The 25,748-nt window shown below is 46.1% G+C and overlaps 2 protein-coding genes across 2 annotated transcripts in view; both read left to right on the plus strand.

Moving 5' to 3' along the window:
* Positions 1 to 10,356: 10,356 nt before the first annotated feature.
* Positions 10,357 to 11,694, plus strand: RRS1 (regulator of ribosome synthesis 1). Its single transcript, XM_077492810.1, has one exon. The coding sequence runs from the start codon at positions 10,398 to 10,400 to the stop codon at positions 11,493 to 11,495; it is 1,098 nt and encodes a 365-aa protein (XP_077348936.1). The 5' UTR covers positions 10,357 to 10,397; the 3' UTR covers positions 11,496 to 11,694.
* Positions 11,695 to 21,295: 9,601 nt separating this feature from the next.
* Positions 21,296 to 25,748, plus strand: part of ADHFE1 (alcohol dehydrogenase iron containing 1) — a 40,079-nt gene continuing 35,626 nt past the window's right edge. Inside the window, exon 1 of the mRNA XM_077492811.1 lies at positions 21,296 to 21,414. The gene's annotated coding sequence lies outside the window, so the exon portion shown is untranslated. The remainder of the gene's footprint in view (positions 21,415 to 25,748) is intronic.

The raw sequence follows: 25,748 nt of genomic DNA on the forward strand, positions 1-25,748 counted from the left end.
ACAGTGAAACTAATGAGGTTGTGATCAGAGAGAGGAAAGGGGGTGTTTGTGAGGTTGCCAGGGTTGCAGAGATGGGAGAATACAAGGTCAAGGGTATTACCATTAGAGTGAGTGGAAGTATGTGTCCATTGGGTTAGGTCAAAAGATGAGGTTAAGTCAAGAAGTTTAGCTGTAGTTGGGTTGTTAACGTTGATAGGAATGTTAAAGTCACCAAGAATGATGGTGGGTATTTCAGAGGAGAGAAAGTAGGGTAGCCAGGCAGCAAAGTCATCAAGAAAGCGTGAAACAGGTCCAGGAGGCCGATAAATTGCTGCAATCCTCAGAGAAATAGGAGAAAACAGGCGAATACAGTGCATCTCGAAAGAAGAGAGGGAAAGAGAGGGAGGGATGGGAAGGACTTGGAAGGTGCATTGTGGGGATAGAAGGAATCCAACTCCACCTCCTTTCTGTCCATTGGGTCTGGGGGAGTGAGTCCAATGGAGACCACCATGGGAGAGGGCAGCAGGAGTTCAAGTTTTGAAGCCAGGTTTCAGTTATGGCGAGTATGTTAAAGCCATGAGAGACAAAGAGGTCATGTACAGATGTTAGTTTGTTACAGATGGAGCGGGCATTTCAAAGGGCGCATGAGATAGGGGGGCTGCTTTGAGGAAGCAGGGGGATAGAAACTAAATTAAGTGGATTGCAGTGGTTGCCAGAGGGGGAGGGGTATTGAAGATGTGGCTTGCAGTTTGAGAGTGGCGGCCCAGGATTAGGAGAAATGTCACCTGAGACTAGGAGAAGGAGGAGGGTGAGGAACACAAGATGGGAGTGAGATGAGCATGAGCGCATGTGTCTAGTGGCCTTGGAGTTTATGCCAGCATATGGATGCAGCAAATGCAGGAGATGATGGGTGCAGTAGTAGGGAGAGGGTAGGAGTGAGGGTGATATGTGTATGCTGCAGGGTAGAGGGGAGGGATAGAGTAAGGAGAATTTGAGGATAGAAGACACTGATGTGAGAAGGAAGAGAATGAGGAGCATCGTACTAACGGCTAAGATCGACCATATTGAGCACAGGATGGGAGACTAAGCTCAGGCACACAACAAAATAGTCGATGCTCAAGGCAATTTGGTGGAAAAGATCTAAAACATTAAAATGGTGAACTAAGAGGACTGATCATGCAGAAATAATATTAAGTTCTGGAGTTTAACAGAATCCATCCCCGCCGCGGATATCTGTCAATACTCCCAAAGAATGATAGCATAGCTGCTCCCATCAAAAACAAAACCCAAGAAATAGTAACTGACAGAGCTCACAGGCTCCCTAAACCTGCATACCTCCCAGAACGGGTAACCGGGGATGTCATTGCAAAGATTCATTTCTTTCAGGTTAAGGATCAGTTATGTATTTTGCCCGACAATGCAACTCACTACCTGAACCATATTCGGGAATCTCCATGTATGCAGATCTCTCTCAGGCAACTACCTTAGCCCACAAGAACTTAAATACAATCACCAAGATTCTTCGCAACAATGTTCCTATGTTCGAATGTGTTTTAATTTAGAGAGGTTTTTTTTTTTTAGGTTTTTTTTACTTAGGTGTTGTTTGAATAGCAAATCTAACTTATTGTTCACTAGAGGTGAGGGTTGTCTTGATAATCACTTGAAATCCTGAGTAGGTGTGAAGTTAGACTGTAGATCCCATTGATATTCATAAATAAGAAAGGGGTTTTGGGACTTTGAGTGAGGTACACATGGTAGGAGAAAATGTAAAATTGTTTAATTGGCATATAAACAAAGCATGCCTCATAAACATGTGATACATGGTTGAACATGAATATTTTTATTCATATACAAGGCAATGGCATTAAAAAAGAGGAATTCATATATGTATATGCATGCATCTGAAATCGCATAGTATTCCACGGAAGTAACTAGTATAAAAAACAAAATGCTTATTGAGTAATGGATACAAAGAACCCCTTTGCTTTCCCCATTGATATTTATGTAATTGATCATTTTATATCAGAAATACCCTGATAACCATGCGAGACTGTGTTTACCTGCATGGGGATGCACAGTTCTTCCATGCTTCCCCATGCAAGCAGTCCCATTGATGTTAACTGGGAAGCAGCAGTTGTACGGACACAGTCGCTGCTCTTGATTTGACCTTCGTGTGGGTGCACGTGCAAGTCCCTGAACACTGACTGCATTCGGAGCTGTGCACCTGCACACACATGGATGTCAGATTTAGAGCAGCGACATTCCAATTAGCATGCATGAGACTACCTGCACAGGAAAGAAGGAACATCTGTGCACTTTGATACGCCCCATGTGGACAAGAGATTTAACAGGAATTTTGTTAGTTATGTTGTGTTTATGTGTGCCGATAATGATTTTCGTGTATTTTTAGTGAAACCAGTAATTTGATTCTGACTGACCTGGGGGGATTGTACTGTGACACAGACTGACCTGGGAGGATTATACTGGGGAACTGACATACAGTAGGTGTGCACAGCCTAAACCCCAAAGCTTAAACACATTAATGTGTATATACAGTATAATAATGGTATCAGTAGAGCAGTGGACAGCATTAGTAGGGCAGAGATTGGTGTCAGTGGGGCAGTGGGCGACGTTTTTTTTTATACATATACATTTATATTTTACAATTTCATTTGTTTTAGATTTTTTAGGAGCCCCATTAGGCTTTGGTGAATAAAGGGGGTCTAAACAGAGGGAATCTGCACCACACCGGATGATTAGGGTGTGCTCAGGCATGGGAACTGATTTACTTTGGAGGGGGGGAGGTAGGATTATACTGGGGGACAGATTGACCTTGGAGAGGATGGGGAAGTAGACTGACCTGGGGGGGGGATTATACTGGGGGATAGATTGATCTTTGGGGGGGGGGGGATTATACAGACTGACCTGATTTTACTATTTTTGATTAGATCAATAAATTTGACAGTGTGCACTATGGCCATCTTCTTCTCTTTCATTGAGTGTGGTCACTCATAAAGAGGAATAGGAATGGGCTTGGACGTGTTCGGGATCCCACCTGCCTGATCCTGCCAGAAAGCCAACGATGCACACCGCTAATCAGAGACAGTGAGACATTTCCTGGTCCGCAGCTGCACAGATTTGGGGAATTTCTCACTGCCTGTGATTAGCTGTGTACAGTGTTGGCTTCCTGGCGGGATTGGCAGGTGGGATCCTGAACATGCCCGAGCCCAATCTCTAAAGAGGAAGAAGTTTGTTTAACCCCTTTGCTGTCATTTGTTGGAAGCACTGGAAAAGACAACATCTCATTATAACTTTGAAGTGTTTTTGGACTTCCTGTAACTTAAGGGGTCTATTTTGTAAGGTGAGAAGATTGGATGCACTTGGCAGGGAGTGTGTACACATGATCAATTAATTGGTGTGAAGAGCACTTGAAATCAATGTGCAGGTTTTTGGTAAATTGCACTATTACTTTTAGAAGCATTTTTTCCAATTAAATGTAATTGGATCTTCTATGGCTCTGTAGCACTAACCCGTAGGGGTTGCAGATGACTGGGTTCCCCACAGCAAGGAAACAAGCATTTTTTTAAACTTTTTATACACACAAGTAACAGTCTTTAAGCTTGTTTTTTGTTTTGTTTTTATTAGGGTTAATAACTTGGATGAGGATAGGCATTATGAGATGCCCAACTTGACTTGCACAAAACTAGGGACAACTTCCTCCCTATGTACAGTTTGTCATAAAAGTGAGTACACTCCTCACATTTTTGTAAATATTTTCTTTTCATGTGATAACACTGAAGAAATGCTACAAAGTAGTGAGTGTACAGCTTGTATAACAGTGTAAATTTGCTGTACCCTCAAAATAACTCAACACACAGCGATTAATGTCTAAACAAAAGTGAGTACACCCCTAAGTGAAAATGTCCAAATTGGGCCCAAAGTGACAATATTTTGTGTGGCCACCATTATTTTCCAGCACTGCCGTAACCCTATTGGGCATGGAGTTCACCAGAGCTTCACAGGTTGCCACTGGAGTCCTTTTCCACTCCTCCATGATGACATCGCAGAACTGGTGGATGTTAGAGACCTTGCGCTCCTCCACCTTCCGTTTGAGAATGCTCCAAAGATGCTCAATAGGGTTTAGGTCTGGAGACACGCTTGGCCAGTCCATCATCTTTACCCTCAGCTTCTTTAAAAGGCAGTGGTCATCTTGGAGGTGTGTTTAGGGTCATTATCATGTTGGAATACTGCTCTGCGGCCCAGTTTCCGAAGGGAGGGGATCATGTTCTGCTTCATTATGTCATAGTACATGTTGCCATTTATGGTTCCCTCAATGAACTGTAGTTCTCCAGTGTAGGCAGCACTAATGCAGCCCCAGAGCATGACACTCCCACCACCATGCTTGACTGTAGGCAAGACACACTTGTCTTTGTACTCCTCACCTGGTTGCCACCACACATGCTTGACACCATCTGAACCAAATAAGTTTATCTTGGTTTCATCACACCACAGGACATGGTTCCAGTAATCCCTGTCCTTAGTCTGCTTTTCTTCAGCAAACTGTTTGCAGGCTTTCTTGTGCATCATCTTTAGAAGAGACTTCCTTCTGGGATGACAGCCATGCAGACCAATTTTATGCAGTGTGCAGCGTATGGTCTGAGCGCTGACAGGCTGACCCCACACCCCTTCAACCTCTGCAACAATGCTTGTAGCACTCATACGTCTATTTCACAAAGACAACCTCTGGATATGATGTTGAGCACATGCACTCAATGACCACGGTGAGGCCTGTTCTGAGTGGAACCTATCCTGTTAAACCACTGTATGGTCTTGGCCACTGTGCTCTAGCTCAGTTTCAGAGTCTTGGCAATCTTCTTATAGCCTAGGCCATCTTTATGTAGAGCAACAATTCTTTTTTTCAGATCCTCAGAGTTCTTTGCCATGAGGTGCCATGTTAAAATTCCAGTGATCAGTATGAGAGTGAGAGCGATAACACCAAATTTAACACACCTGCTCCCCATTCACACCTAAGACCTTGTAACACTGATGAGTCATATGACACAGGGGAGGGAAATGGCTAATTGGGCCCGATTTGGACATTTTCACTTAGGGGTGTACTCACTTTTGTTGCCAGTGATTTAGACATTAATGGCTGTGTGTTGAGTTATTTTGAGGGGAGAGAAAATTGACACTGTTATACAAGCTGTACACTCACTACTTTACATTGTAGCAAATTGTAATTTCTTCATTGTTGTCACATGAAAAGATATAATAAAATATTTACAAAAATGTGAGGGGTATACTCACTTTTGTGAGATACTGTACAACTTCAGATTCGTTTCTTCACTCCACAACACTGACAATCATTAACTAGATGCCGACCGCCGGCTGTCAAATGACGGCCAGGCGGCGCACCTATTGTGGCGGGAGGCCGTCATATGACGGCCTCCCGTTTAAACAGGGAATGCGCGCGATCGTGTGCGCGCATTCCTGTTTCTTCGGTGGCGACGTGTCACGGAGACACCGCTCGCCACCGAAGGGGGTGAACAGCCATTCGTTATGGCTGTTTACCACGTGATCGGCCGTGATGAAGTCACGGCCGATCACAGATGGTCACACCCCGACTGTGCACGGCGCATGCGTGCGATCATGAGCGCGCTGCGCGTGCACGTCGGTGGCGGCGTGTTCCCCAGGAACACTGCTCGTCACCGACGCTGGTAAACAGCCATTGGCCGGCTGTTTACCCACGTGATCGGCTGTGATCCTTTTACAGCCGATCACTAAAATTTAAACAAACCGCGGTAACGAGATGTTACCGGGTTGTTCTCCTCCTCACACATCGATCGTGTGTGAGGAGGAGATTGCGGTAACATCTGGTTACCGCCTAGTGTACACCAATCACACTGATTGCCTGCCTGCCCCCCCCCCCCAATAAAGAGGACCTGTCACCGCCCCTCATAGTACCTGTCAATCACAGTCCATCAGAGTACCTGTCACAGTCCATCAGAGTATTTGAGTACCTGTCCCAGCCCATCAGAGTACCCGAGTACCTGTCCCAGCCCATCAGAGTACCCGAGTACCTGTCCCAGCCCATCAGAGTACCCGAGTACCTGTCACAGCCCATCAGAGTACCCGAGTACCTGTCCCAGCCCATCAGAGTACCCGAGTACCTGTCACAGCCCATCAGAGTATCCGAGTACCTGTCCCAGCCCATCAGAGTACCCGAGTACCTGTCACGGCACATCAGAGTACCCGAGTACCTGTCACGGCACATCAGAGTACCCGAGTACCTGTCACGGCACATCAGAGTACCCGAGTACCTGTCACGGCACACCAGAGTACCCGAGTACCTGTCACGGCACACCCGAGTACCTGTCACGGCCCATCAGGGTACTAGAGTACCTGTCACGGCCCATCAGGGTACCCGAGTACCTGTCACGGCCCATCAGGGTACCCGAGTACCTGTCACGGTCCATCAGGGTACCCGAGTACCTGTCACGGTCCATCAGGGTACCCGAGTACCTGTCACGGTCCATCAGGGTACCCGAGTACCTGTCACAGTCCATTAGAGTACCGAGTACCTGTCACAGTCCATTAGAGTACCGAGTACCTGTCACAGTCCATCAGGGTACCCGAGTATCTGTCACAGCCCATCTGAGTACCCGAGTACCTGTCTCAGTCCATCAGGGTACCCGAGTACCTGTCACAGTCCATTAGAGTACCGAGTACCTGTCACAGTCCATTAGAGTACCGAGTACCTGTCACAGTCCATCAGGGTACCCGAGTACCTGTCACAGCCCATCTGAGTACCCGAGTACCTGTCACAGTCCATCAGGGTACCCTAGTACCTGTCACAGCCCATCTGAGTACCCGAGTACCTGTCACAGTCCATCAGGGTACCCGAGTACCTGTCACAGTCCATCAGGGTACCCGAGTACCTGTCAGAGTCCATTAGAGTACCGAGTACCTGTCACAGTCCATTAGAGTACCGAGTACCTGTCACAGTCCATTAGAGTACCGAGTACCTGTCACAGTCCATTAGGGTACCCGAGTACCTGTCACAGTCCATTAGAGTACCGAGTACCTGTCACAGTCCATTAGAGTACAGAGTACCTGTCACAGTCCATTAGAGTACCGAGTACCTGTCACAGTCCATCAGGGTACCCGAGTACCTGTCACAGCCCATCTGTGTACCCGAGTACCTGTCACAGTTCATCTGAGTACCCGAGTACCTGTCACAGTCCACCTTACCATACTTTCAGAGTACCCAAATACCAGTCACCAAACCATCAGAGTACCTGTCACCAGGCCATCAGAGTACCTGAGTACTTGTCACCAGGCCATCAGAGTACCCGAGTACCTGTCACCAGGCCATCAGAGTACCCGAGTACCTGTCACCAGGCCATCAGGGTACCCGAGTACCTGTCACCAGGCCATCAGAGTACCCGAGTACCTGTCACCAGGCCATCAGAGTACCCGAGTACCTATCTCCAGCCCATAAGAGTACCCGAGTACCTATTTGCAGCCCATGTCTCATAGAATATACGTTGGGGTGTTTGCTTTTCAAAATGGGGTCATTTTGTGGGTAATTTCACTGTTCTGGTGATCCAGGACCTTCAAAAGTGTGATGGGTAGGAATGAAATGAGATGTGTCATTTATGCTCCTAGAACGCCTGAACGTACTACTTCAATGTTCGGCCTCTCTATGTGGCCAGGCTGTGTAAAAGTCCTACACATGTGGTATCGCCGTACTCGGGAAGAGTAGCAGAATGTATTTTGGGGTGTAATTTTTGCTATATACATGCTATGTGTTAGAAATATCTTATAAATTGACAATTTTGTGTAAAAAAAAATGTGTTTTAATTTTTTTCCACATATTCCAAAAACTTCTGGAACAAAATTAACCATTCAAAAGACTCATTATGCCTCACAGATTATACGTTGGGGTGTTTGCTTTCCAAAATGGGGTCATTTCATGGGAAATTCCATTGTCCTGGTACTCCAGGGCCTTCAAAAGTGTAATAGGTGGTTGAGAAATGAGATGCGTCATTTTTGCTCATAGAACGTTTAAAGGTACTACATCAATGTTGGTGCTCTGTATGTGGCCAGGCTGTGTAAAAGTCTCACACATGTGGTATCGCCGTACTCGGGAAGAGTAGCAGAATGTATTTTGGGGTGTAATTTGTTGTATGCATATGCTGTGTGTGAGAAATAACCTGATAATATGACAATTTAGTAAAAAAAAAAAAAAAAATCTTCATTTTGCAAAGAATTGTGGGAAAAAATGACAACTTAAAAAAATTCACCATGCTACTTACTTAATACCTTGGGATGTCTACTTTGTAAAAAGGGGTCATTTGGGGGGTATTTGTACTTTCCTGACTTGTTAGTGTCTCAAGAAATGAGGTACACCTGATGTACTGAAGGCCTGATCAGAAGTGATCAATTTTCAGTGATTGGCACCATAGTTTGTAGAGATATGTAGCAGTATACATTTTGGCCAAAATTTATGAAGAAAAATTACTAATTAGCAAAAATGTATGACAGAAACCAAGAAAAAGGCATTTTTTTTACAAAATTTACGTTTTATTTTATTTATAGCACAAAAAATAAAAAACACACTAGTGATTAAATACCACTAAAAGAAAGCTCTATTTGTGTGGAAAAAAGGACGCAAGTTTCATATGGATACAGTGTTGGATGACTGAGTAATTGTCATTCAAACTGTGAGAGCGCTGAAAGCTGAAAATTGGTCTGGTCAGGAAGGGGGTGTAACTGCACTGTATTGAGGTGGTTAAACAAAAAAGTTGCAACAGCCCCTGTGGACTAGGAACTCTCAGTCCTTTTTGAAGTAGCGCAAAGTGTTGTGAACTGCATCCTGAAGTACCTTCAACTCCCTTGTGAACTGATCCCAGCTCTACCCACTGTAGGAAACGCCAGCCCACCTGGCTTCGTCTTCACCAGTCCACCCAACTCACCGATCTACCAAACTGACTTCATTGGTCTACCCAACTGATTCTTCACCAGTTTACTTGACTGACTCTTGAGATCTCCAAGGGCAAGGTTAGAGAAGCTTTAAGCACACCGCTATCTTCCAGAGAGACCTGCTACATGTGGCAGTGTCTCCCCTTGTAAATCCCTGACCGTGCTGTAGTACTCACACTGTCCTCCTTGCTCCCTTGCTGTCTCTCAGGGAAAACTCCTTCCAAACTGTTTCTGTTGTAAGAGCCTCCCAAGCTGCGGTCAAAGGCAGAGCAGCCTCTCAGACTAGGGGGTTTGCCTCAAGGGTCACCAACAGTCTCTTCAGCACTCCATCTTCCACCCAACTCCCCTTGCCAGCATGACGTATCTACACTTTAAGGCTGGTTCACAACCCATGCCAGGCCCACTGCCTGGGGATTGGATAAACTCCCCTAAATATGCAATGCAATGAAGGGTGACCCCCCTCCCCATCTGATCACAGTCCCAGTTACAATCAAGGGTGACCCCCCTCCTTATCTGATCACAGCCCCAATTACAATCAAGGGTGACCCCCCTCCCCATCTGATCACACTCCCAGTTACAATGAAGGGGGACCCCCTCCTCATCTGACCACAGCCCCAGTTACAATGAAGGGTGACCCCCCTCCTCATCTGATCACAGTCCAAGTTAAAGAGGAGGGCCGGTTATACAAAAAAAAAAAAAAAAAAAAGTCAGCAGCTGCAAACACTGCAGCTGCTGACTTAATCAACACACTCACCTGTCCAGGGTGCCCGCGATGTCGGCCGCCCGAGGCCGACCCGTCCCTCGGCTCTCGGGTCCCGGTGCTGCCATTCCTTGTAAGGGAAACAGGCAGTGGAGTCTTACGGCTTCACTGCCCGTTTCCTACTGCGCATGCGCGAGTCCCGCAGCTACTGCGCATGCGCGAGTCCCGCAGCGCTTTCTGAATGGGACGCGCTGTGTTCTGGAACACACAGTTCCCAGAACACAGCGCGACTCATTACCCAGAAGACGCCGCGACGAAGACAGAAGACAGAAGATCTCCGCGGAGGAGGAAGAGGAAGATTAGGAGAAAGTGCCTAGCAACAGGCATTTCTGGTAAGTAAAAAAAAAAAAAAAAAATGTCATTTTTTTTTTTTTTTATATTTTTTTGTAATTTTTAATATTTTTTTTGTTTTCAGGGTGGCCCTCCACTTTAAGTTACAATGAAGGGTGACCCCCCTCCTTATCTGATCACATTCCTAAACACAAGTAAGCCCGACCCTCTTCACCCTCATTCGATAACAATCCCAGCGTCACCCACCAAGTCGCTTGCCAACCACAAGATGTCAGCCATTACACCCGCCCCTGGTCAATGTAACCAATGAGAGGCCGTGCAGAGCTCACCTTCCGCCTCCTCTGGATCACATGCTCCTTCTTGCAGAGCCCACGTGTTTCCTATGAGCCCGGCGATCATGGCGGCTCAGATGATCGAACATGTGCTGGCCCAGGCGGAGAAGGATGAGGCGGAGAAGCTCAGACTCATCACCGTGGACAAGGAGCTAGAGCTGCAGTTCGATCTGGGCAACCTGCTCGCCACAGACCCCAACCCGGCCGACTCGAAGGCCTTCAGACAGCAGGGCCGGGAGGATTTCCTGCGCTCCCTGGCCCGGGACAACACGCAGCTCCTCATCAATCAGATGTGGACTCTGCCGACCCAGCGGGTGGAGGAGGCGGTGGTGGCCACTCTGCCGGAGCCCAGCACCAGGCTGCCCCGGGAGAAGCCGATCCCGAAGCCCCGGGCGCCCACCCGCTGGGAGGAGTTCGCCAAGTTAAAGGGAATCCAGAAGAAGAAGAAGACCAACCTGGTGTGGGACAAAAACAGCAAGGAGTGGCGGCGGCGCTGGGGCTACAAACGGGCCAATGATGACACCAAGGACTGGCTGATCGAGGTCCCGGCCACCGCCGACCCGAACCAGGATCAGTTCTCCAAGAGGATGAAGGCCAAGAAGGAGCGTGTGGCCAAGAACGAGCTGAACCGGCTCAGGAACTTGGCCAGAGCCGACAAGGGCAAAGTCCCTGGAGTAGGACTCACCCCTACCGGACAGCCTAGCCGGGATGAGCTGGGCAAAGCCATGCATGTGGCCAAGAGATCTACAGCCTCTATGGGCAGGTTCCAGGACAAGCTACCCAAGGAGAAGGATCCCAAGAACATGGGCAAGAAGAGGAAGTTCCAGCCCCTGGTGGGGGACATGGGGGCAGAGAAGAACAAGCAGCTGGAGATCCTGAAGGTCCTGGGCAGTAAGAAACCCATGATGGATGTCACCAAGGCTGTCAACCGACAGATGAGAGAGGAAGATGCTGCCGAGTCAGCCAAGAGGTGGAAGTCCTCCAAAAAAGGGGGGCGAGGGGGCAAACAGGGTGGCAAGAAGGGCAAAGGACCTGCCAGAGGGGGCAAGGGTCAGGGGAGCAAAGGACCAGCCAGAGGGGGCAAAGGACCAGCCAGAGCGGGCAAAAGTCAAGGGGGTAAAGGGTTTGGGGGTAAAAGGAAAAAATAAGCCCATGGACCTCATCTGATGGCGTGTAGTCCTACGCCTATCACCGACACTTTATTGACTCATGATCTCCATTGGAACGTTTTCATGTGAATATTATGTGATGAGGGCTGTTGGCTGATATGTTATTAGGAAGAATATTTTTCTATTAAGCGTTTATCTGTTTCTTGGGTCTGTGAATAAATAAGCAAGGTGAAAATAATCTGAATATTTAAGTTGTGCCTACTGACATTTCTTAGAATTGTAGATTGAAATCGTGGTTATGAAACTCCTATAGGTTTGCAATATCACATATATATGTCCACCCAACGGGCAAGAGAGAAATGGGGTGCTATTGTTGATGGCATTTCACATACTGGCAAAATGGCAGAGAAACCGCATTGTGCTGCATCACAATACAGACCTGTGCGGCTCCAAAACAATGGGGGAGGGGGGGTAGGGAACGTCTTTTCCCATATTTCTGTTGCTAGGGAAGACTGATTGAAACCAATGGGCTGCTGTACATACAGAACACGGCCTGTACAAGTGTGAAGCTGGCCATACAACTTTCTTGTTCAATTCCCTTTTGATTTACCTTTTAACCATTGTAGTACAAGGGCCTACCTGATTGCATACAAATTGAAAGTGTTTAGGTTTGACCTCATATTATGTGTTTTTGGTAAATCTAAGGAAAATGTATAATGTATGGCCAGCCTTAGGCCTCATGCACATGAGCAGTTTGGCCCAGGTGTGTCAGATGCCAGTACTTTTGGGTGCCCTGGAGGTTCAGTTGAGCATCAGTACCACTGCCAGCTGGCAGTCAAAATCTTTGACTAGCTGAAAGACGCGCACTCTACCAAATGGTAGCCTTGTTTAAGGATGTATTCCCCGAATGCCTTTTCTACATTCCAGGCATACATTGCTAAACGGGAGTACCAGTCGGTGCTACGTATTTCAGGCTATCCTAAATTTTGACAGGCTAACAGCAGCACGACAAATGCTGTATGACGTGTACGTGAAAAAATCAGGGCGGCCATGGGCCAAACCCCCTTAAAATCATGAGGTCTAATAGTGTATTATCTCAAGCCTACGGGCAGTGATAAAATGAGGGCTTATTTGCAATACAGCGCCATATTGTGTTTTTAAACTGGTGCTATGCTGCATTGTGATTTATGTGTAGTGGTGTTTTGTATTCTTTCACGGTATACTTGTTAACATGCCTAAAATGTTTTTGGAGTGCATTTGTATGTGGTGTGTGGGTTTTTTTTTTCCCCACGCCAACACAGTTCATTGATGTTAATTGAATTCCTGATATGTAAGGCTGGTCATGCATTATACAATTTTCCTTAGATTTACCAAAACCATAGAATGGGGTAAAACCTAAACTTTTGTTTTGTATGCAATCAGGCAGGCCCTTACATTAGAGTTAAAGGTAATCAAATAGGAAAATTGATTATTATATGACCAGCTTAGGGCAGATTGCCTCCTTGTGCTAGAGCTGTGTTGGGCAACTCGGCCCGGTGCTGTTGGTGTGAACAAGACCTATATAATTTTCACTGTGGGACGAGGACTTGTCTTTATTACATGATGTAAATGTGACAGTTTATTCCTAAATGGTAACGGTAGTGTTCTAGTGCACAAAAAAAGGTCCTACAAGGAAAGAGAAGCAACCAGGTAGCTCGCTTTCCATATTATGTCACCCATTATATATAAAAATAATACATTTGTGTACCCAACACATTTTGCTTTGTGCATTTTCCTGTTTCTGCTGTAACAGACTGACCCTTTTTTTGTGGTCTAAATTCATTGTGTAGATCTGTCACCTGTACAAATGGACTTTACTTATGAAGGGGTTTAAATCACTTTTATTTTGCCTAAGGCTACATTTAGATGGGCATTTGCAGCAGGAATCGCATTCCTGCTGCTGCGTTTGACACCTGTTAGTGGCTAGATGCAGCCACTGAGCATGTACGCTTCAGCTGGTTCACACTTATGCAATATAGGAAAAGCAGCAAATCTTGTGCATTTCTCACACACTGCATTGCGATCGCATGGCATCCATGCAATCTGCTGCAGGTGTCGATGTTAAAGCGGAGTTCCGCTTAAAAAAAAAAAAATAAGTCAGCAGCTACAAATACTGCAGCTGCCGACTTTTAATAGTCGGACACTTACTTGTCCCAGGGTCCAGCGATGCGGGGGAACAAAGCCTCGCTCGTCTCCCCCCTCCTCTCTGTGGCAGCTGCATTGTCGCTGTGGGTGAGCAGCAAGTAGGAGCTGGAACCCGCTAAAAAAGGTCAACCCTTAAAGCAGAAGTTCATTTTTTGGGTGGAACTCTGCTTTAGGGGCGGTGAAAGCGTAGGCGGTAAAGCGCTGCTGGTTTTAGCTGGTGCATAACTGTCTTACTGGCACTTTTCAGCTGTTAGCGGGGTGCTTTTTAACCCCTTAGCTAGCAGCCGAAAAAGGATTAGAGGGGCCGCTGCTGAAGTGCTTCGCAGGCACTTCAGCAGTGCTGGCCTTTGATTTTAATGGGCAGGGGTGCTGGAGGAGCGGTTTATTCACTGCTCCCGCAATGTCCCAAAGATGCTGCTTGCTTGACTTTTTTTTTTTTTTATTTTTTTTTTTTTTGAGGGCTGTTTTTTAGCGTGAGAACGCCTGAGTAGCGCCCCAGTGTGAAAGTAGCCTAAATGAATTTCCTGAATGGTGACACAACTTACTATTGGATACTTGTACTGAGAGAAATATGCCATTGTTGAAAATTGTTTGCCTGACCAACCAAGAACAAAATCACAGTAAAATCAATCAGTGTGCAGTCTGGACATCTGTGGGGATGGAAGACCAGAGTGCAGCCCCTCTGTGGCCCCTATAACAGGGTGACTGCAGCCAGGCACTATAGAGGAAAAGAAAAACAGAGCCTCGAAGTGCAGTATTGGTAAACCATTTAATAAGTCAAAAGTCTAACTATTCACAAAGGGAGCATAAACACAAGCATGATAGTAATCTTGCTGCAAAATGCAGGGGTGTTTTTCTCCTAAACGTCTGTCTCTAAAGTGCAGCTGACTGCTTGTGGGGGTGGATTCCGGCATTTGCAGCCTATGGGAACATGGGGCAATCGGAGATGACATCACTTCCGGGTGCAGGATGCGAGTAGGTGGATTCACGTTCGGAGCATGCTTGCTCCTTCCTCGGGCCATACAAAATGCCATCTTTGTTGTATATGTGCTGGGGAGATAAACCCCCCCAGTCACATGATCTTGTGATTGGTTGGGTTTATCTCTCCAGTACATATACCACAACAAAGATGGGTTTTGTATGGCCTTAGGAAGGGGAAAGCATGCTCCAAAGGTGAAGCTGCCTCCTCTTACCCTGCAAGCGTAAGTGATATTTCCAATCTCCCCTGTGTCAATATACACTTAGTGGGATTTTTTTTTTTTTTTTTACCAAAAATATGTAGTAGAATACATATTGGCCTAAATTTTTTAAAGAATTTTTTATTTATTGGAAATGTTTTATAGTAAAAAAAAAAAAAAGTTTTTCTTTTTCTTTCCTCAAAATTGTCTTTTTTTTTTTTTTTTTTTTTTTTTTTTTTTTTTTTTGATCAAATACCACCAAAAGAAATCTCTATTTGTGGGGGGGGGGGGGGGGGGAAAGGCCATACATTTTATTTGGGTACAGCATTGCATGACTGCGCAATTGTCAAAGTAACGCAGTGCCGTATTGCAAAAAGTGTCTTGGTCATGAAGGGGGGGTAAATCTTCCAGAGGTCAAGTGGTTAAGGTAAAAAAAAAACCTTTTGACTTAAGAACTACCTTAAAAGATAAGTTTGGAAACATGTTATATGTTCCACCTGTTTCTCCTAATGTTACCGATGCTGCAGCTGCTGCCCACCACCCCCTCCCTCTGTGAGCAGTGCGGAACAAAGTGTCAGCTCTTTGTATGAATGAACTACAAGCCCCAACATCCTTAGTGGCTGTCGGCTTGTAGTTCTCCATGAACTACCACAGCACTGTGGAGCACTGAGGTAGTTCATTGATTTTCTTCCTGTCAGTGTATCTGTGTTTCAGGGGGGGAGGGGATACCTGTCAAATACAAGTATTTGCTCCCACTTCCGGGGAAAGATTGCCACAATATTGTGTGGTGAACTACGCAATGTCTAAGCCATTTAAAAAAAATTAAAACTCTTCCAGTACTACAGAGGTAAGTGCAGTGGAGACTAGACATGTGCATTCGTTTTCGTCCGAATGCATTTTCGTCCGAATTTCAGGTATTTTCGTTTTGACAACTATAACGAAAGCACAAAATCCGAAAAACAAAAGATCCGACATAAATAAATGCTTTATTTTTGTTTTCATTGTTACAACAGTTCGATATAGAATAGGAGATTCGACATGACTGACAATAACAATCTGTCTATAGAACCTGTGGTCGAATGTGCCTAACCTTACCTCTATTAGTCCAAGATTATATAGAGAAAATATTCGACAGAGAAAAAAGATTTGGCAGAGAGAAAAGATTCTGCAAGTTACTGTCCTAAAAAGTGTTTGGGGACCCGGGTCCTGCCCCAGGGGACATGTATCAATGCCAAAAAAAAGTTTTAAAAACGTCTGTTTTTTCGGGAGCAGTGATTTTAATAATGATTAAAGTGAAACAATAAAAGTGTAATATTCCTTTAAATTTCGTAGGGGGGGGGGTGTCTATAGTATGCCTGTGAAGGGGCTCATGTTTCTGGTGCTTAGAACTGTCCCTGCACAAAGTGTCATTTATGCAGGAAAAAAAGTTCTTTAAAATCACTCGCAGCTATTATGAATTGTCGGCTCCCGTAATACAGAGAACACTCATTGAAAGTCATTGATAAAAAAAAAAAAAAAAAGCGTGGGGGTCCCCCAAATTCAATTACCAGGCCCTTCAGGTCTGGTATGGATATTAAGGGGAACCCTGCCTCAAATTTAAGAAAAAATTTGACGTGGGGTTCCCCCTAAATATCCATAACCAGACCCTTCAGGTCTGGTATGGATATTAAGGGGAACCCCGTGTCAAATGTAAAAAAAATTGACGTGGGGGTCCCCCTAAAAATCCATACCAGACCCTTTATCCGAGCACGCAACCTGGCAGGCCGCAGGAAAAGAGGGAAGGACGAGAGAGCGGCCCCCCCTCCCTCCTGAACCGTACCAGGCCACATGCCCTCAACATTGGGAGGATGCTTTGGGGGTCTGTGACCCCTCAAAGCACCTTGTCCCCATGTTAATGAGGACAAGGGCCTCATCCCCACAACCGTGGCCGGTGGTTGTGGAGGTCTGCGGGTGGGGGGCTTATCAGAATCTGGAAGCCCCCTTTAACAAGGGGACCCCCAGATCCCGCCCCCCCCTGTTTGAAATGGTAAGGGGGTACAAAAGTACCCCTACCATTTCACAAAGAAAGTGTAAAAAATAGTTAAATAAGACAAACACACTTTTGAAAACTTCCTTTATTAAAAATAAAAAAAAGATTCCAGCGGCGGTAATCCACTCTTGCTATCCAGCGACGGACGATCATCTCTCCAGCGATATCTCATCTCATCCAGCGCAGCGAATCCATCCTTCTTCTGTCTCCATGGAGGAGACACTGCAGGGATTGCGGCGGCCTGACGTTTCTTATATACGGGGGGCGGGGCCACCCGTCACCTGACCCCGCCCCCTCTGACGCAAGGGGAAACCCGGGGTTCCCTGTGACGTATGGGTGACCCCGCACCCCTCTGATGTAACACAGGCAGGTTTCCGTTACATCAGAGGGGGGGCGGGGTCACCCATACGTCACAGGGAACCCCGGGTTTCCCCTTGCGTCTGAGGGGGTCAGGTGACGGGTGGCCCCGCCCTCCGTATATAAGAAACGTCAGGCCGCCGGAATGCCTGCAGTGTCTCCTCCGTGGAGACAGAAGGAGGATGGGTTCGCTGCGCTGGATGAGATGAGCCATCGCTGGGGAGATGACCGTCCGTCGCTGGATAGCAAGAGTGGATCACCACCGCTGGAATCTTTTATTTTTAATAAAGGAATTTTTCAAAAGTGTGTTTGTCTTATTTAACTATTTTTTTTACACTTTCTTTGTGAAATGGTAGGGGTACTTTTGTACCCCCTTACCATTTCAAATGGGGGGCGGGATCTGGGGGTCCCCTTGTTAAAGGGGGCTTCCAGATTCTGATAAGCCCCCCGCCCGCAGACCTCCACAACCACCGGCCACGGTTGTGGGGATGAGGCCCTTGTCCTCATCAACATGGGGACAAGGTGCTTTGAGGGGTCACAGACCCCCAAAGCATCCTCCCAATGTTGAGGGCATGTGGCCTGGTACGGTTCAGGAGGGAGGGGGGGCCGCTCTCTCATCCCCCCCCCCCTCTTTTGCTGTGGCCTGCCAGGTTGCGTGCTCGGATAAAGGGTCTGGTATGGATTTTTAGGGGGACCCCCACGTCAAATTTTTTTATTTTTTTTTTTTGACGCGGGGTTCCCCTTAATATCCATACCAGACCTGAAGGGCCTGGTAATTGAATTTGGGGGACCCCCACGCTTTTTTTATTTTTTATTTATTTATGCGAGTGATTTTAAAGGACTTTTTTCCCTGCATAAATGACACTTTGTGCAGGGACAGTTCTAAGCACCAGAAACATGAGCCCCTTCACCGGCATACTATAGACACCCCCCCCCCCTACGAAATTTAAAGGAATATTACACTTTTATTGTTTCACTTTAATCATTATTAAAATCACTGCTCCCGAAAAAACGGCCGTTTTTAAAACTTTTTTTTGCATTGATACATGTCCCCTGGGGCAGGACCCGGGTCCCCAAACACTTTTTAGGACAGTAACTTGCAAATTAGTCTTTAAAATTAGCACTTTAGATTTTGAACATTGGAGTCCCATAGACTTTAACAGGGGTTCTAAAGTATGCTATATACTAGCTCCGTCGAATCTTCTTTATATATTCGACAGACACCATAAGCCTTCAAAGACAGATTAGACCGTAATTCATGTGGATTTTCGGACTAATGCAATTTTTGAACGAAAAATGAAATAAATAAAAACGAATTTCCGGAGTAACTAAATAAATTAAGTTTTCGGACGAAAACGAAATTCCGAAACGAAATATTTTACTCTGCACATGTCTAGTGGAGACCAGGGGCATTAGTTCACCTTTTCATTAAGTACAGAGGGTATTACAGTATGTGCAAGAAGAGAGTGCAGAATTTACAGCAGTATATACAAGAGAGCGGAGCATATGATGGTATATGTCGGAAATGAGTGCAAAGTGTAAGACGTTATGTACAGGAAATTTGTGCAGAGGGCTGGTAGTATGTACAGGAGTGGAGTGTCGAGGGCATGACAGTGGGCAGAATATTCAGGAGAGGGGGGGTTGAAAGTGGGTAGTATGTACAGGGTATCGGAGAGGAGTGTGGAGGGTATTACAGTGGGCAGTATGTGCAAGAGAGGAGTGTGTAGTTTGACCTTGAGCAGCGTGTACGGGGGAGGGGGTGGTGTGACAGTGGGTAGTATGTATGGGGTATCGGAGAGAAGTGTGGAGGGTATGACAGTGGGCGGTATGTGCAGGAGAGGAGTGTGGGTGGGTATGGCAGCGGGTAGTATGTACCGGAGAGGAGTGCGGGGGGGGGGTATGACAGCGGGTAGTATGTACTGGAGAGGAATGTGGGGGGGTGGGTATGACAGTGGGTAGTATGTACAGTAGAGGAGTGTTGGGGGGGTATGATGATAAGTGTGGAGAGTATGACAGTGCGCGGTATGTACAGGAGAGGAGTGGGGGGGGTATGACAGTGGGTAGTATGTACTGGAGAGGAGTGTTGGGTGGGTATGACAGTGGGTAGTATGTTCAGGAGAGAGTGTGGGGTGGTGGTTGGAGAACTGTATATATGGATGGTATATGGGGGGGGGGGTTTGATAACTGCATATATGGGGGGGGCAGCAGGTAGTATGTACCGGAGAGGAGTGTGGGGGGGTATGTCAGTGGGTAGTATGTACAGTAGAGGAGTGTGTGGGGGGTATGATAGTGGGTAATATGTTCAGGAGTGGGGGGGGGGGGGTATGACAGTGGGTAGTATGTACAGGAGAGAGTGTGAGGTGGTGGTTGGAGAACTGTAGATGGGGGGGGGGGGGGGGCTGTATACATGGATGGTATATGGGGGGGGCTGTGTACATGGATTGTATATAGGGGGGTTTGTGAACTGTATATATGGATGGTATGATAGTGGGTAGTATGTGCAGGAGAGAAGTGTGGGGGGATATGACAGTGGGTAGTATGTACCGGAAAGGAGTGGGGGGGGGTATGACAGTGGGTATTATGTACAGTAGAGGAGTGTGGGGGCGGGGGGTATGACAGTGGGTAGTATGCACTGGAGAGGAGTGTGGGGGGGTATGACAGTGGGTAGTATGCACTGGAGAGGAGTGTGGGGGGGGGTATGACAGTGGGTAGTATGCACTGGATAGGAGTGGGGGGGGTATGACAGTGGGTAGTATGCACTGGATAGGAGTGGGGGGGTATGACAGTGGGTAGTATGCACTGGAGAGGAGTGTGGGGGGGTATGACAGTGGGTAGTATGCACTGGATAGGAGTGGGGGGGGTATGACAGTGGGTAGTATGCACTGGATAGGAGTGGGGGGGGTATGACAGTGGGTAGTATGTACAGTAGAGGGGTGGGGGGTATGACAGTTGGTAGCATGCACTGGAGAAGGGGGGGGAGGTATGACCGTGGGTAGTATGCACTGGATAGGAGTGGGGGGGTATGACAGTGGGTAGTATGCACTGGATAGGAGTGGGGGGGGGGGGTATGACAGTGGGTAGTATGGACTGGAGAGGAGTGTGGGGGGGTATGACAGTGGGTAGTAAGTACAGTAGAGAATTGTGGGGGGGTATGGCAGTGGGTAGTATGTTCAGGAGAGAGTGTGGGGTGGTGGTTGGAGAACTGTATATATGGGGGGGGGGGGGGGGGGACTGTATACATGGATGGTATATGTGGGGGTTTGAAAACTGAATATATGGGGGGAGCGACTGTGTACATGGATGGTGTATGGGGGAGGGGGGTTGAGAATGTGTATATATGGATGGTATATGGGAGGGGGTGAGAACTATATATATGGGGGGGGGACTATATATATATATATAGGGGGAGAGGAAACGCCGCCCCCGTGCCAGTGTGAAAGGGACCTCATGCTTAAAAAAACTCAAAAGAGCTCAATAAAAATGCGAAGAGAAAGAGAACAAGCTTCTTCCAGCTTTTATAGGCAGAAATAAAAGCTCAAATGCCTGTAAAAATAAGCTTTTTTTTTTTAGCTGCAGTGTGCATGAACCCTTAAGCTATCTGTATTTACTTCCATGCATTGGGGAAATCGCTGTGTATGTGCATCAGACTCCCGAGTCATATTCTGTAAGTAGCCTAATAATCACCCTTTGCACCAGAAAGGACACAGAAAAAGGAAACTGGTGCTGCAAACAAAGTGAAGTTTACAGAAATGTGTGAATCTTGCCTTGTACAATTGCTGGGGAGCTAAGAATTGTCTAGGCTTTAGACCAGTGAACAATCCTAATGCCCCATACACACTATCTGATTTTCTGCTGATTTTTATCTTCAGATTTACGAAAACCATGTAGTAGAAGGGCCTGCCTGATTGCATACAAATTGAAACTCTTAATGTCTGACCTCATATTATATGGTTTTGGTAAATCTGAAGGAAAAATTCAGCAGAAAATCTGATAGTGTGAATGGGGCTTTAGAGAAAACGCAGAAAGAGTGGCTTGCAGAGGGGAGGAGGGACTTGTTTTCCTGCAGCCTTGGAGTGATCAGATTACCACCTATCAGAAGGCAATGCTGCACTGAATGCTGGGAGAGAACATGCATTCCTACACTGGCTGACACAAGGAGACTGAAGCAGGATTTCCCCATACTGACTCCACTGTACATAAACTCTTCCAGGTATGGTTCCTTGTATCTTGTATGGGCCTCTTTGTAGACGGGGGGTCACTGTGCTGCTCTTGTTTGTAATGAACTGCTATGTCATGTCTGCAAACATGCATAATTTCACGCCCCATGTCAATGCTTCATTGTATACATGAACGTGACATTAAAAGTGTTTTTAGGCACAAAGCTACAATGTTTCTGCAAATGCCTTTTATGTTGAAAAATCAATTTTAATTATCAGTATATGGCTTTGTTTATTTGTGGTTGCTGAAATAACTTATTCTTACCTATTGTGTGTTTTAGCCCTAGTTCACATTGATGTCAAATCGCATTGTTGCTCGCAATGGAACCTTCCGAATCGGTGCAACGCCAACTTTGCAGCACCGCATCGATCCCCAAAAGTAGTTTCTGTACTACTTTTGGCGATTTCAGGTGCGATTTCAATAGACATGCGTGCAGGAAACTACACAGATGTCTCTGAAATTGTTGGACTGACTTGCGAGTTCAGCTGAACGCACACGATTTCAATCCTGCAGCAGTGTGAACTTGGGCTCAAGGTGAAAGCCAGAGGCAACAGAAAGATATCAACGAGTAATATTACATTTGTGAAGAGTAAACACACGATCAGAATTTCCGACGGGAAATGTTCGATGACAGCTTGTTGGCGGCAAATCCAACCGTGTGTACGCTCCATCAGACAATTGTCGGATTTTCCGTGGACAAATGTTGGATAGCATGTTTTAAAATTTTCCGCAGACAAATGTGTGTGGTCGGATTTTCCGAGCGTGTGTACACAAGTCCGTCGGACAAAACTCCAAAGTACAAAAATGCATGCTCAGAAGCAAGGGCGAGCCAGAAGCGGTCGGTCTTGTAAACTAGCCTTCGTAATGGGGAATTAACGTTCCTGACGTGGCAAATTATGAAATCTCGAAATGCAGCACACATTCTCTTCTTCTTTAAAGTGGAGGGCCACCCTAAAAAAAAACAGCATTAATAGTCTTAAAAAATGTTTTAAAAAAACATTGGAAAAAAAAAATGTTTTTACCTTACCAGAAATCCCTGTTGCTAGGCAGTCTTCCTAATCAGCCTCTTCCTACTCCGTGGTGATCTTCGGTCTTCTCTCCTCGCGTTGTCTTCTGGGTAATGGGGCATGCTGTGTTCTGGGAACTGTGTGTTCCCTAACACAGTGCGTACCGTTCACAAAGCGATGCGCAGTAGGAAACGGGCAGTGAAGCCCCAAGCTCTACTGCCTGTTTACCTTAGTAAGGATGGCGGCGCTGGAACCCGAGAGCCGAGGGACGGGGCAGCCGACATTGCGGGTGCCCTGGAAAGGTAAGTGTCATTATTAAAAATCAGCAGCTACTTTTTTTTTTTTTTTTTTAGCTGCTGACTTTTAAAAAAAAAAATTCCCCGCTGGAACACCCCTTTAATGGGATAATAATGAAGCTGCTTTGCTGGTGATACTGATGGAGTTATTGCAAATTAATTTTCAAAGGCTTTTTTTTCTAGTGATATCAAGAATCATATTGTTATTATTTTTTTTTTTTTTTGGGCAAGTTACCACAACACCATTATCCCGTCGTTTTTAAGATTAAAGATACAACTATGTTGGCGTCCCTTGTCAATTTTACATTGTATTTTTTTAAATGTAACTGCCTACTCCCAAACTGTCATTTGAAGTAAAACACATAGCCAAGTATTATTCTACACATTTTTTATTATTGTGCATTAAAAAAAGAAAACAAATAAAATCAGACATGATATCTGCCAATAGAACTAAACCAAAAAGTGCATTCAATGCATCTAAAAATATAGAAAATATCCCAAATCCAATTCAACCAAAAAAATAATGTCAAAGCAATAAATCCAAGGTCCATAATAAATAACACGGTCTCTCCTCTGACTCCGCAACATGTCTGGTTGACGAACGGCCGCTCAGAAACTAAATGAAAAGCACAAATCAACACTCACCAAACTTCTACTAACACAAAATTAGCAGAAGGAGCCCAAAGGATGGAGCTAAAGAGCTGAAAAACCACATAGTATGTCAGTACGTTCGTAATTGTTGGCCAACAATTGTGTTGCCATTTGTATGCAAGACAAGTTTGGGCCAAAGCCCTTCGGACAAAATTCCACGGTTTTGTTGGCCAACAATCGGATTGTGTGTATGAGGCTTAATTGCTGGCACCCCTTACATCAGATTACAGTTCCTCACAATCGTATTCAGCTTAATTGGGCAATGTTCTCACGTCTATGGTGGCAGGTAGATGAACTCCTGCAGAGAGCTCTGGGGGGGGGAACATTAGTTGGCCTGGTAAAGATCGCTACAATAGTAGAATATCATTCACCATTTTTCCTTTCAGGAACATTCATTCCATTTTCTAATCATTAATGGGGTCAAATTGACATTTTTTTAAATGCAGTAATGAGAAAATCAGAAGAAACCGAATGGAGAATTTTTTTATCTAATGAACAAATTTCTAATAGTGAATGTAGCTTTGATTCAGTAAATCCATTCATTCCAAACTAAAATGCTAAAGTAGAATTCCAGCCTAAACCTAACTAGTCTTAAAAATGCCCCCCCCCCCGCATATCACGGTATACAGCCCTAGAATCGCAGGTCACAGTATACAGCCCTAGAATCACGGTATACAGCCAGAGAATTACAGTATACAGCCCTGGAATCACAGATCACAGTATACAGCCCTAGAATCGCAGATCGCGGTATACAGCCCTAGAATCGCAGATCGCGGTATACAGCCCTAGAGTCGCAGATCGCGGTATACAGCCCTAGAATCGCAGATCGCGGTATACAGCCCTAGAATCGCAGATCGCGGTATACAGCCCTAGAATCGCAGATCGCGGTATACAGCCCTAGAATCGCAGGTCACGGTATACAGCCCTAGAATCGCAGGTCACGGTATACAGCCCTATAATCACAGTATACAGCCAGAGAATCACAGTATACAGCCCTAGAATCGCAGATCACAGTATACAGCCCTAGAATCGCAGATCACGGTATACAGCTGACAGATCAGGGTAAGCTGGGCATACATTGAACGAAGCAAGGACTGGACGAATGTCAATCTTAAATCCTTCTCATGACATTCCCGGTCATTAACCTTTATATGCCAAGGAAGAAATGTCCATGCAAAAAAGTTAGGATTGTTGCAGTTTAAAGCAGAGTTCCAGACTTTTTTTGTTTATTAAAAGTCAGCAGCTACAAAAAGTTTAGCTGCTGACTTTTAATAAGCAGACACTTACCTGTCCTACAGTCCAGTGATGTGGCCGCACGGAGCCTCGCTCCTCTCCCTTCCTCTCCTCGGCGCCTCCATTGAAACTGTGGGCACCCGGCCGTGACAGCTTGTGGCTTCACGGCTGGGCACGCACTGCGCATGTGGGAGTCGCGCTGCGCTCTCCCAGTGGATAGGCAATAGTCTGGGACCTGTCACGTGTCCCAGAAGATTGCCAAAATGGAGGGGCCACCTAGGGGGAGAGGAGGAGTCACCTAGGTGGCCCATAGGAGGAAACTGGACGGGAAGTCCCACTCAAAACTAAGCACCCACTTCCAACCATAAAAAAATTACATGCAAATGTGGCATGTAAGGGGGCGAGGAGTGCTTAAAGAGGAAGTTCCACTTTTGGGTGGAACTCTGCTTTAAGGAAAGTTACTTTAAGATGGCATTACAGTCACATCACACAGACATACTATCAGGGATCACTTGACAGCTTTTAGTCAATCACATATATTGGACAAACCGCAGCAGTCACATGTGAAAGCAGCATATAGTACATTTTAGTAAGCCATCTTCCCTATTCAGTCTCTCTCCTCCCAGGCTCATCAGTACTCACTGAGAGGATCCTGGTTTGTCTGTATCCAGCTCACTGGTGCTTACAGATATTTAATCCTGAAACCGGATTAATGCAGTCACCTCTGCCTTTGGTACACTTCTCCCAGGTTCTCCACGGGGGTGATAGCTTCACTCCAGAGAACACTGGGCCTGGCCTTAAACCTCTCCCTGTCCTCCAGCCTTGCTGGTTGGTGGGGTCTCAAGCTCCCATGCCCCAACTGCACTCGGGCTCCTTCCCACCTGGCTTATATGTGGGCACTGACTCACCCATTACCTCATTATGGGAGGGCTCTATCTAGAAGGGACCTAGCATCTGATGACATTATTCTCTATAAACATACACTATTCTGGAACATAGCCACCTAGTAGCAGACTAGCTAACTGCGCCTGCTTGCAATCGATCCGTGTATGTTAGTAAATGGGAGACTGACCTTCAACAGTCCAAAATGGAAGAGAAGTGGTTCTCAATCTTGCCACCTGTTCCCTTAAAGTGGTTCT

The sequence above is a fragment of the Lithobates pipiens genome, unplaced genomic scaffold (genome assembly GCF_037356315.1).
Source record: "Lithobates pipiens isolate NorthernLeopardFrog02 unplaced genomic scaffold, aLitPip1_a1.2 Scaffold_19, whole genome shotgun sequence".
NCBI lineage: Eukaryota > Metazoa > Chordata > Amphibia > Anura > Ranidae > Lithobates > Lithobates pipiens.

Excerpts from the sequence above, each read along its gene's own strand:
- RRS1 (XM_077492810.1), top strand. The coding sequence starts at position 10,398 with ATGAGCCCGGCGATCATGGCGGCTCAGATGATCGAACATGTGCTGGCC.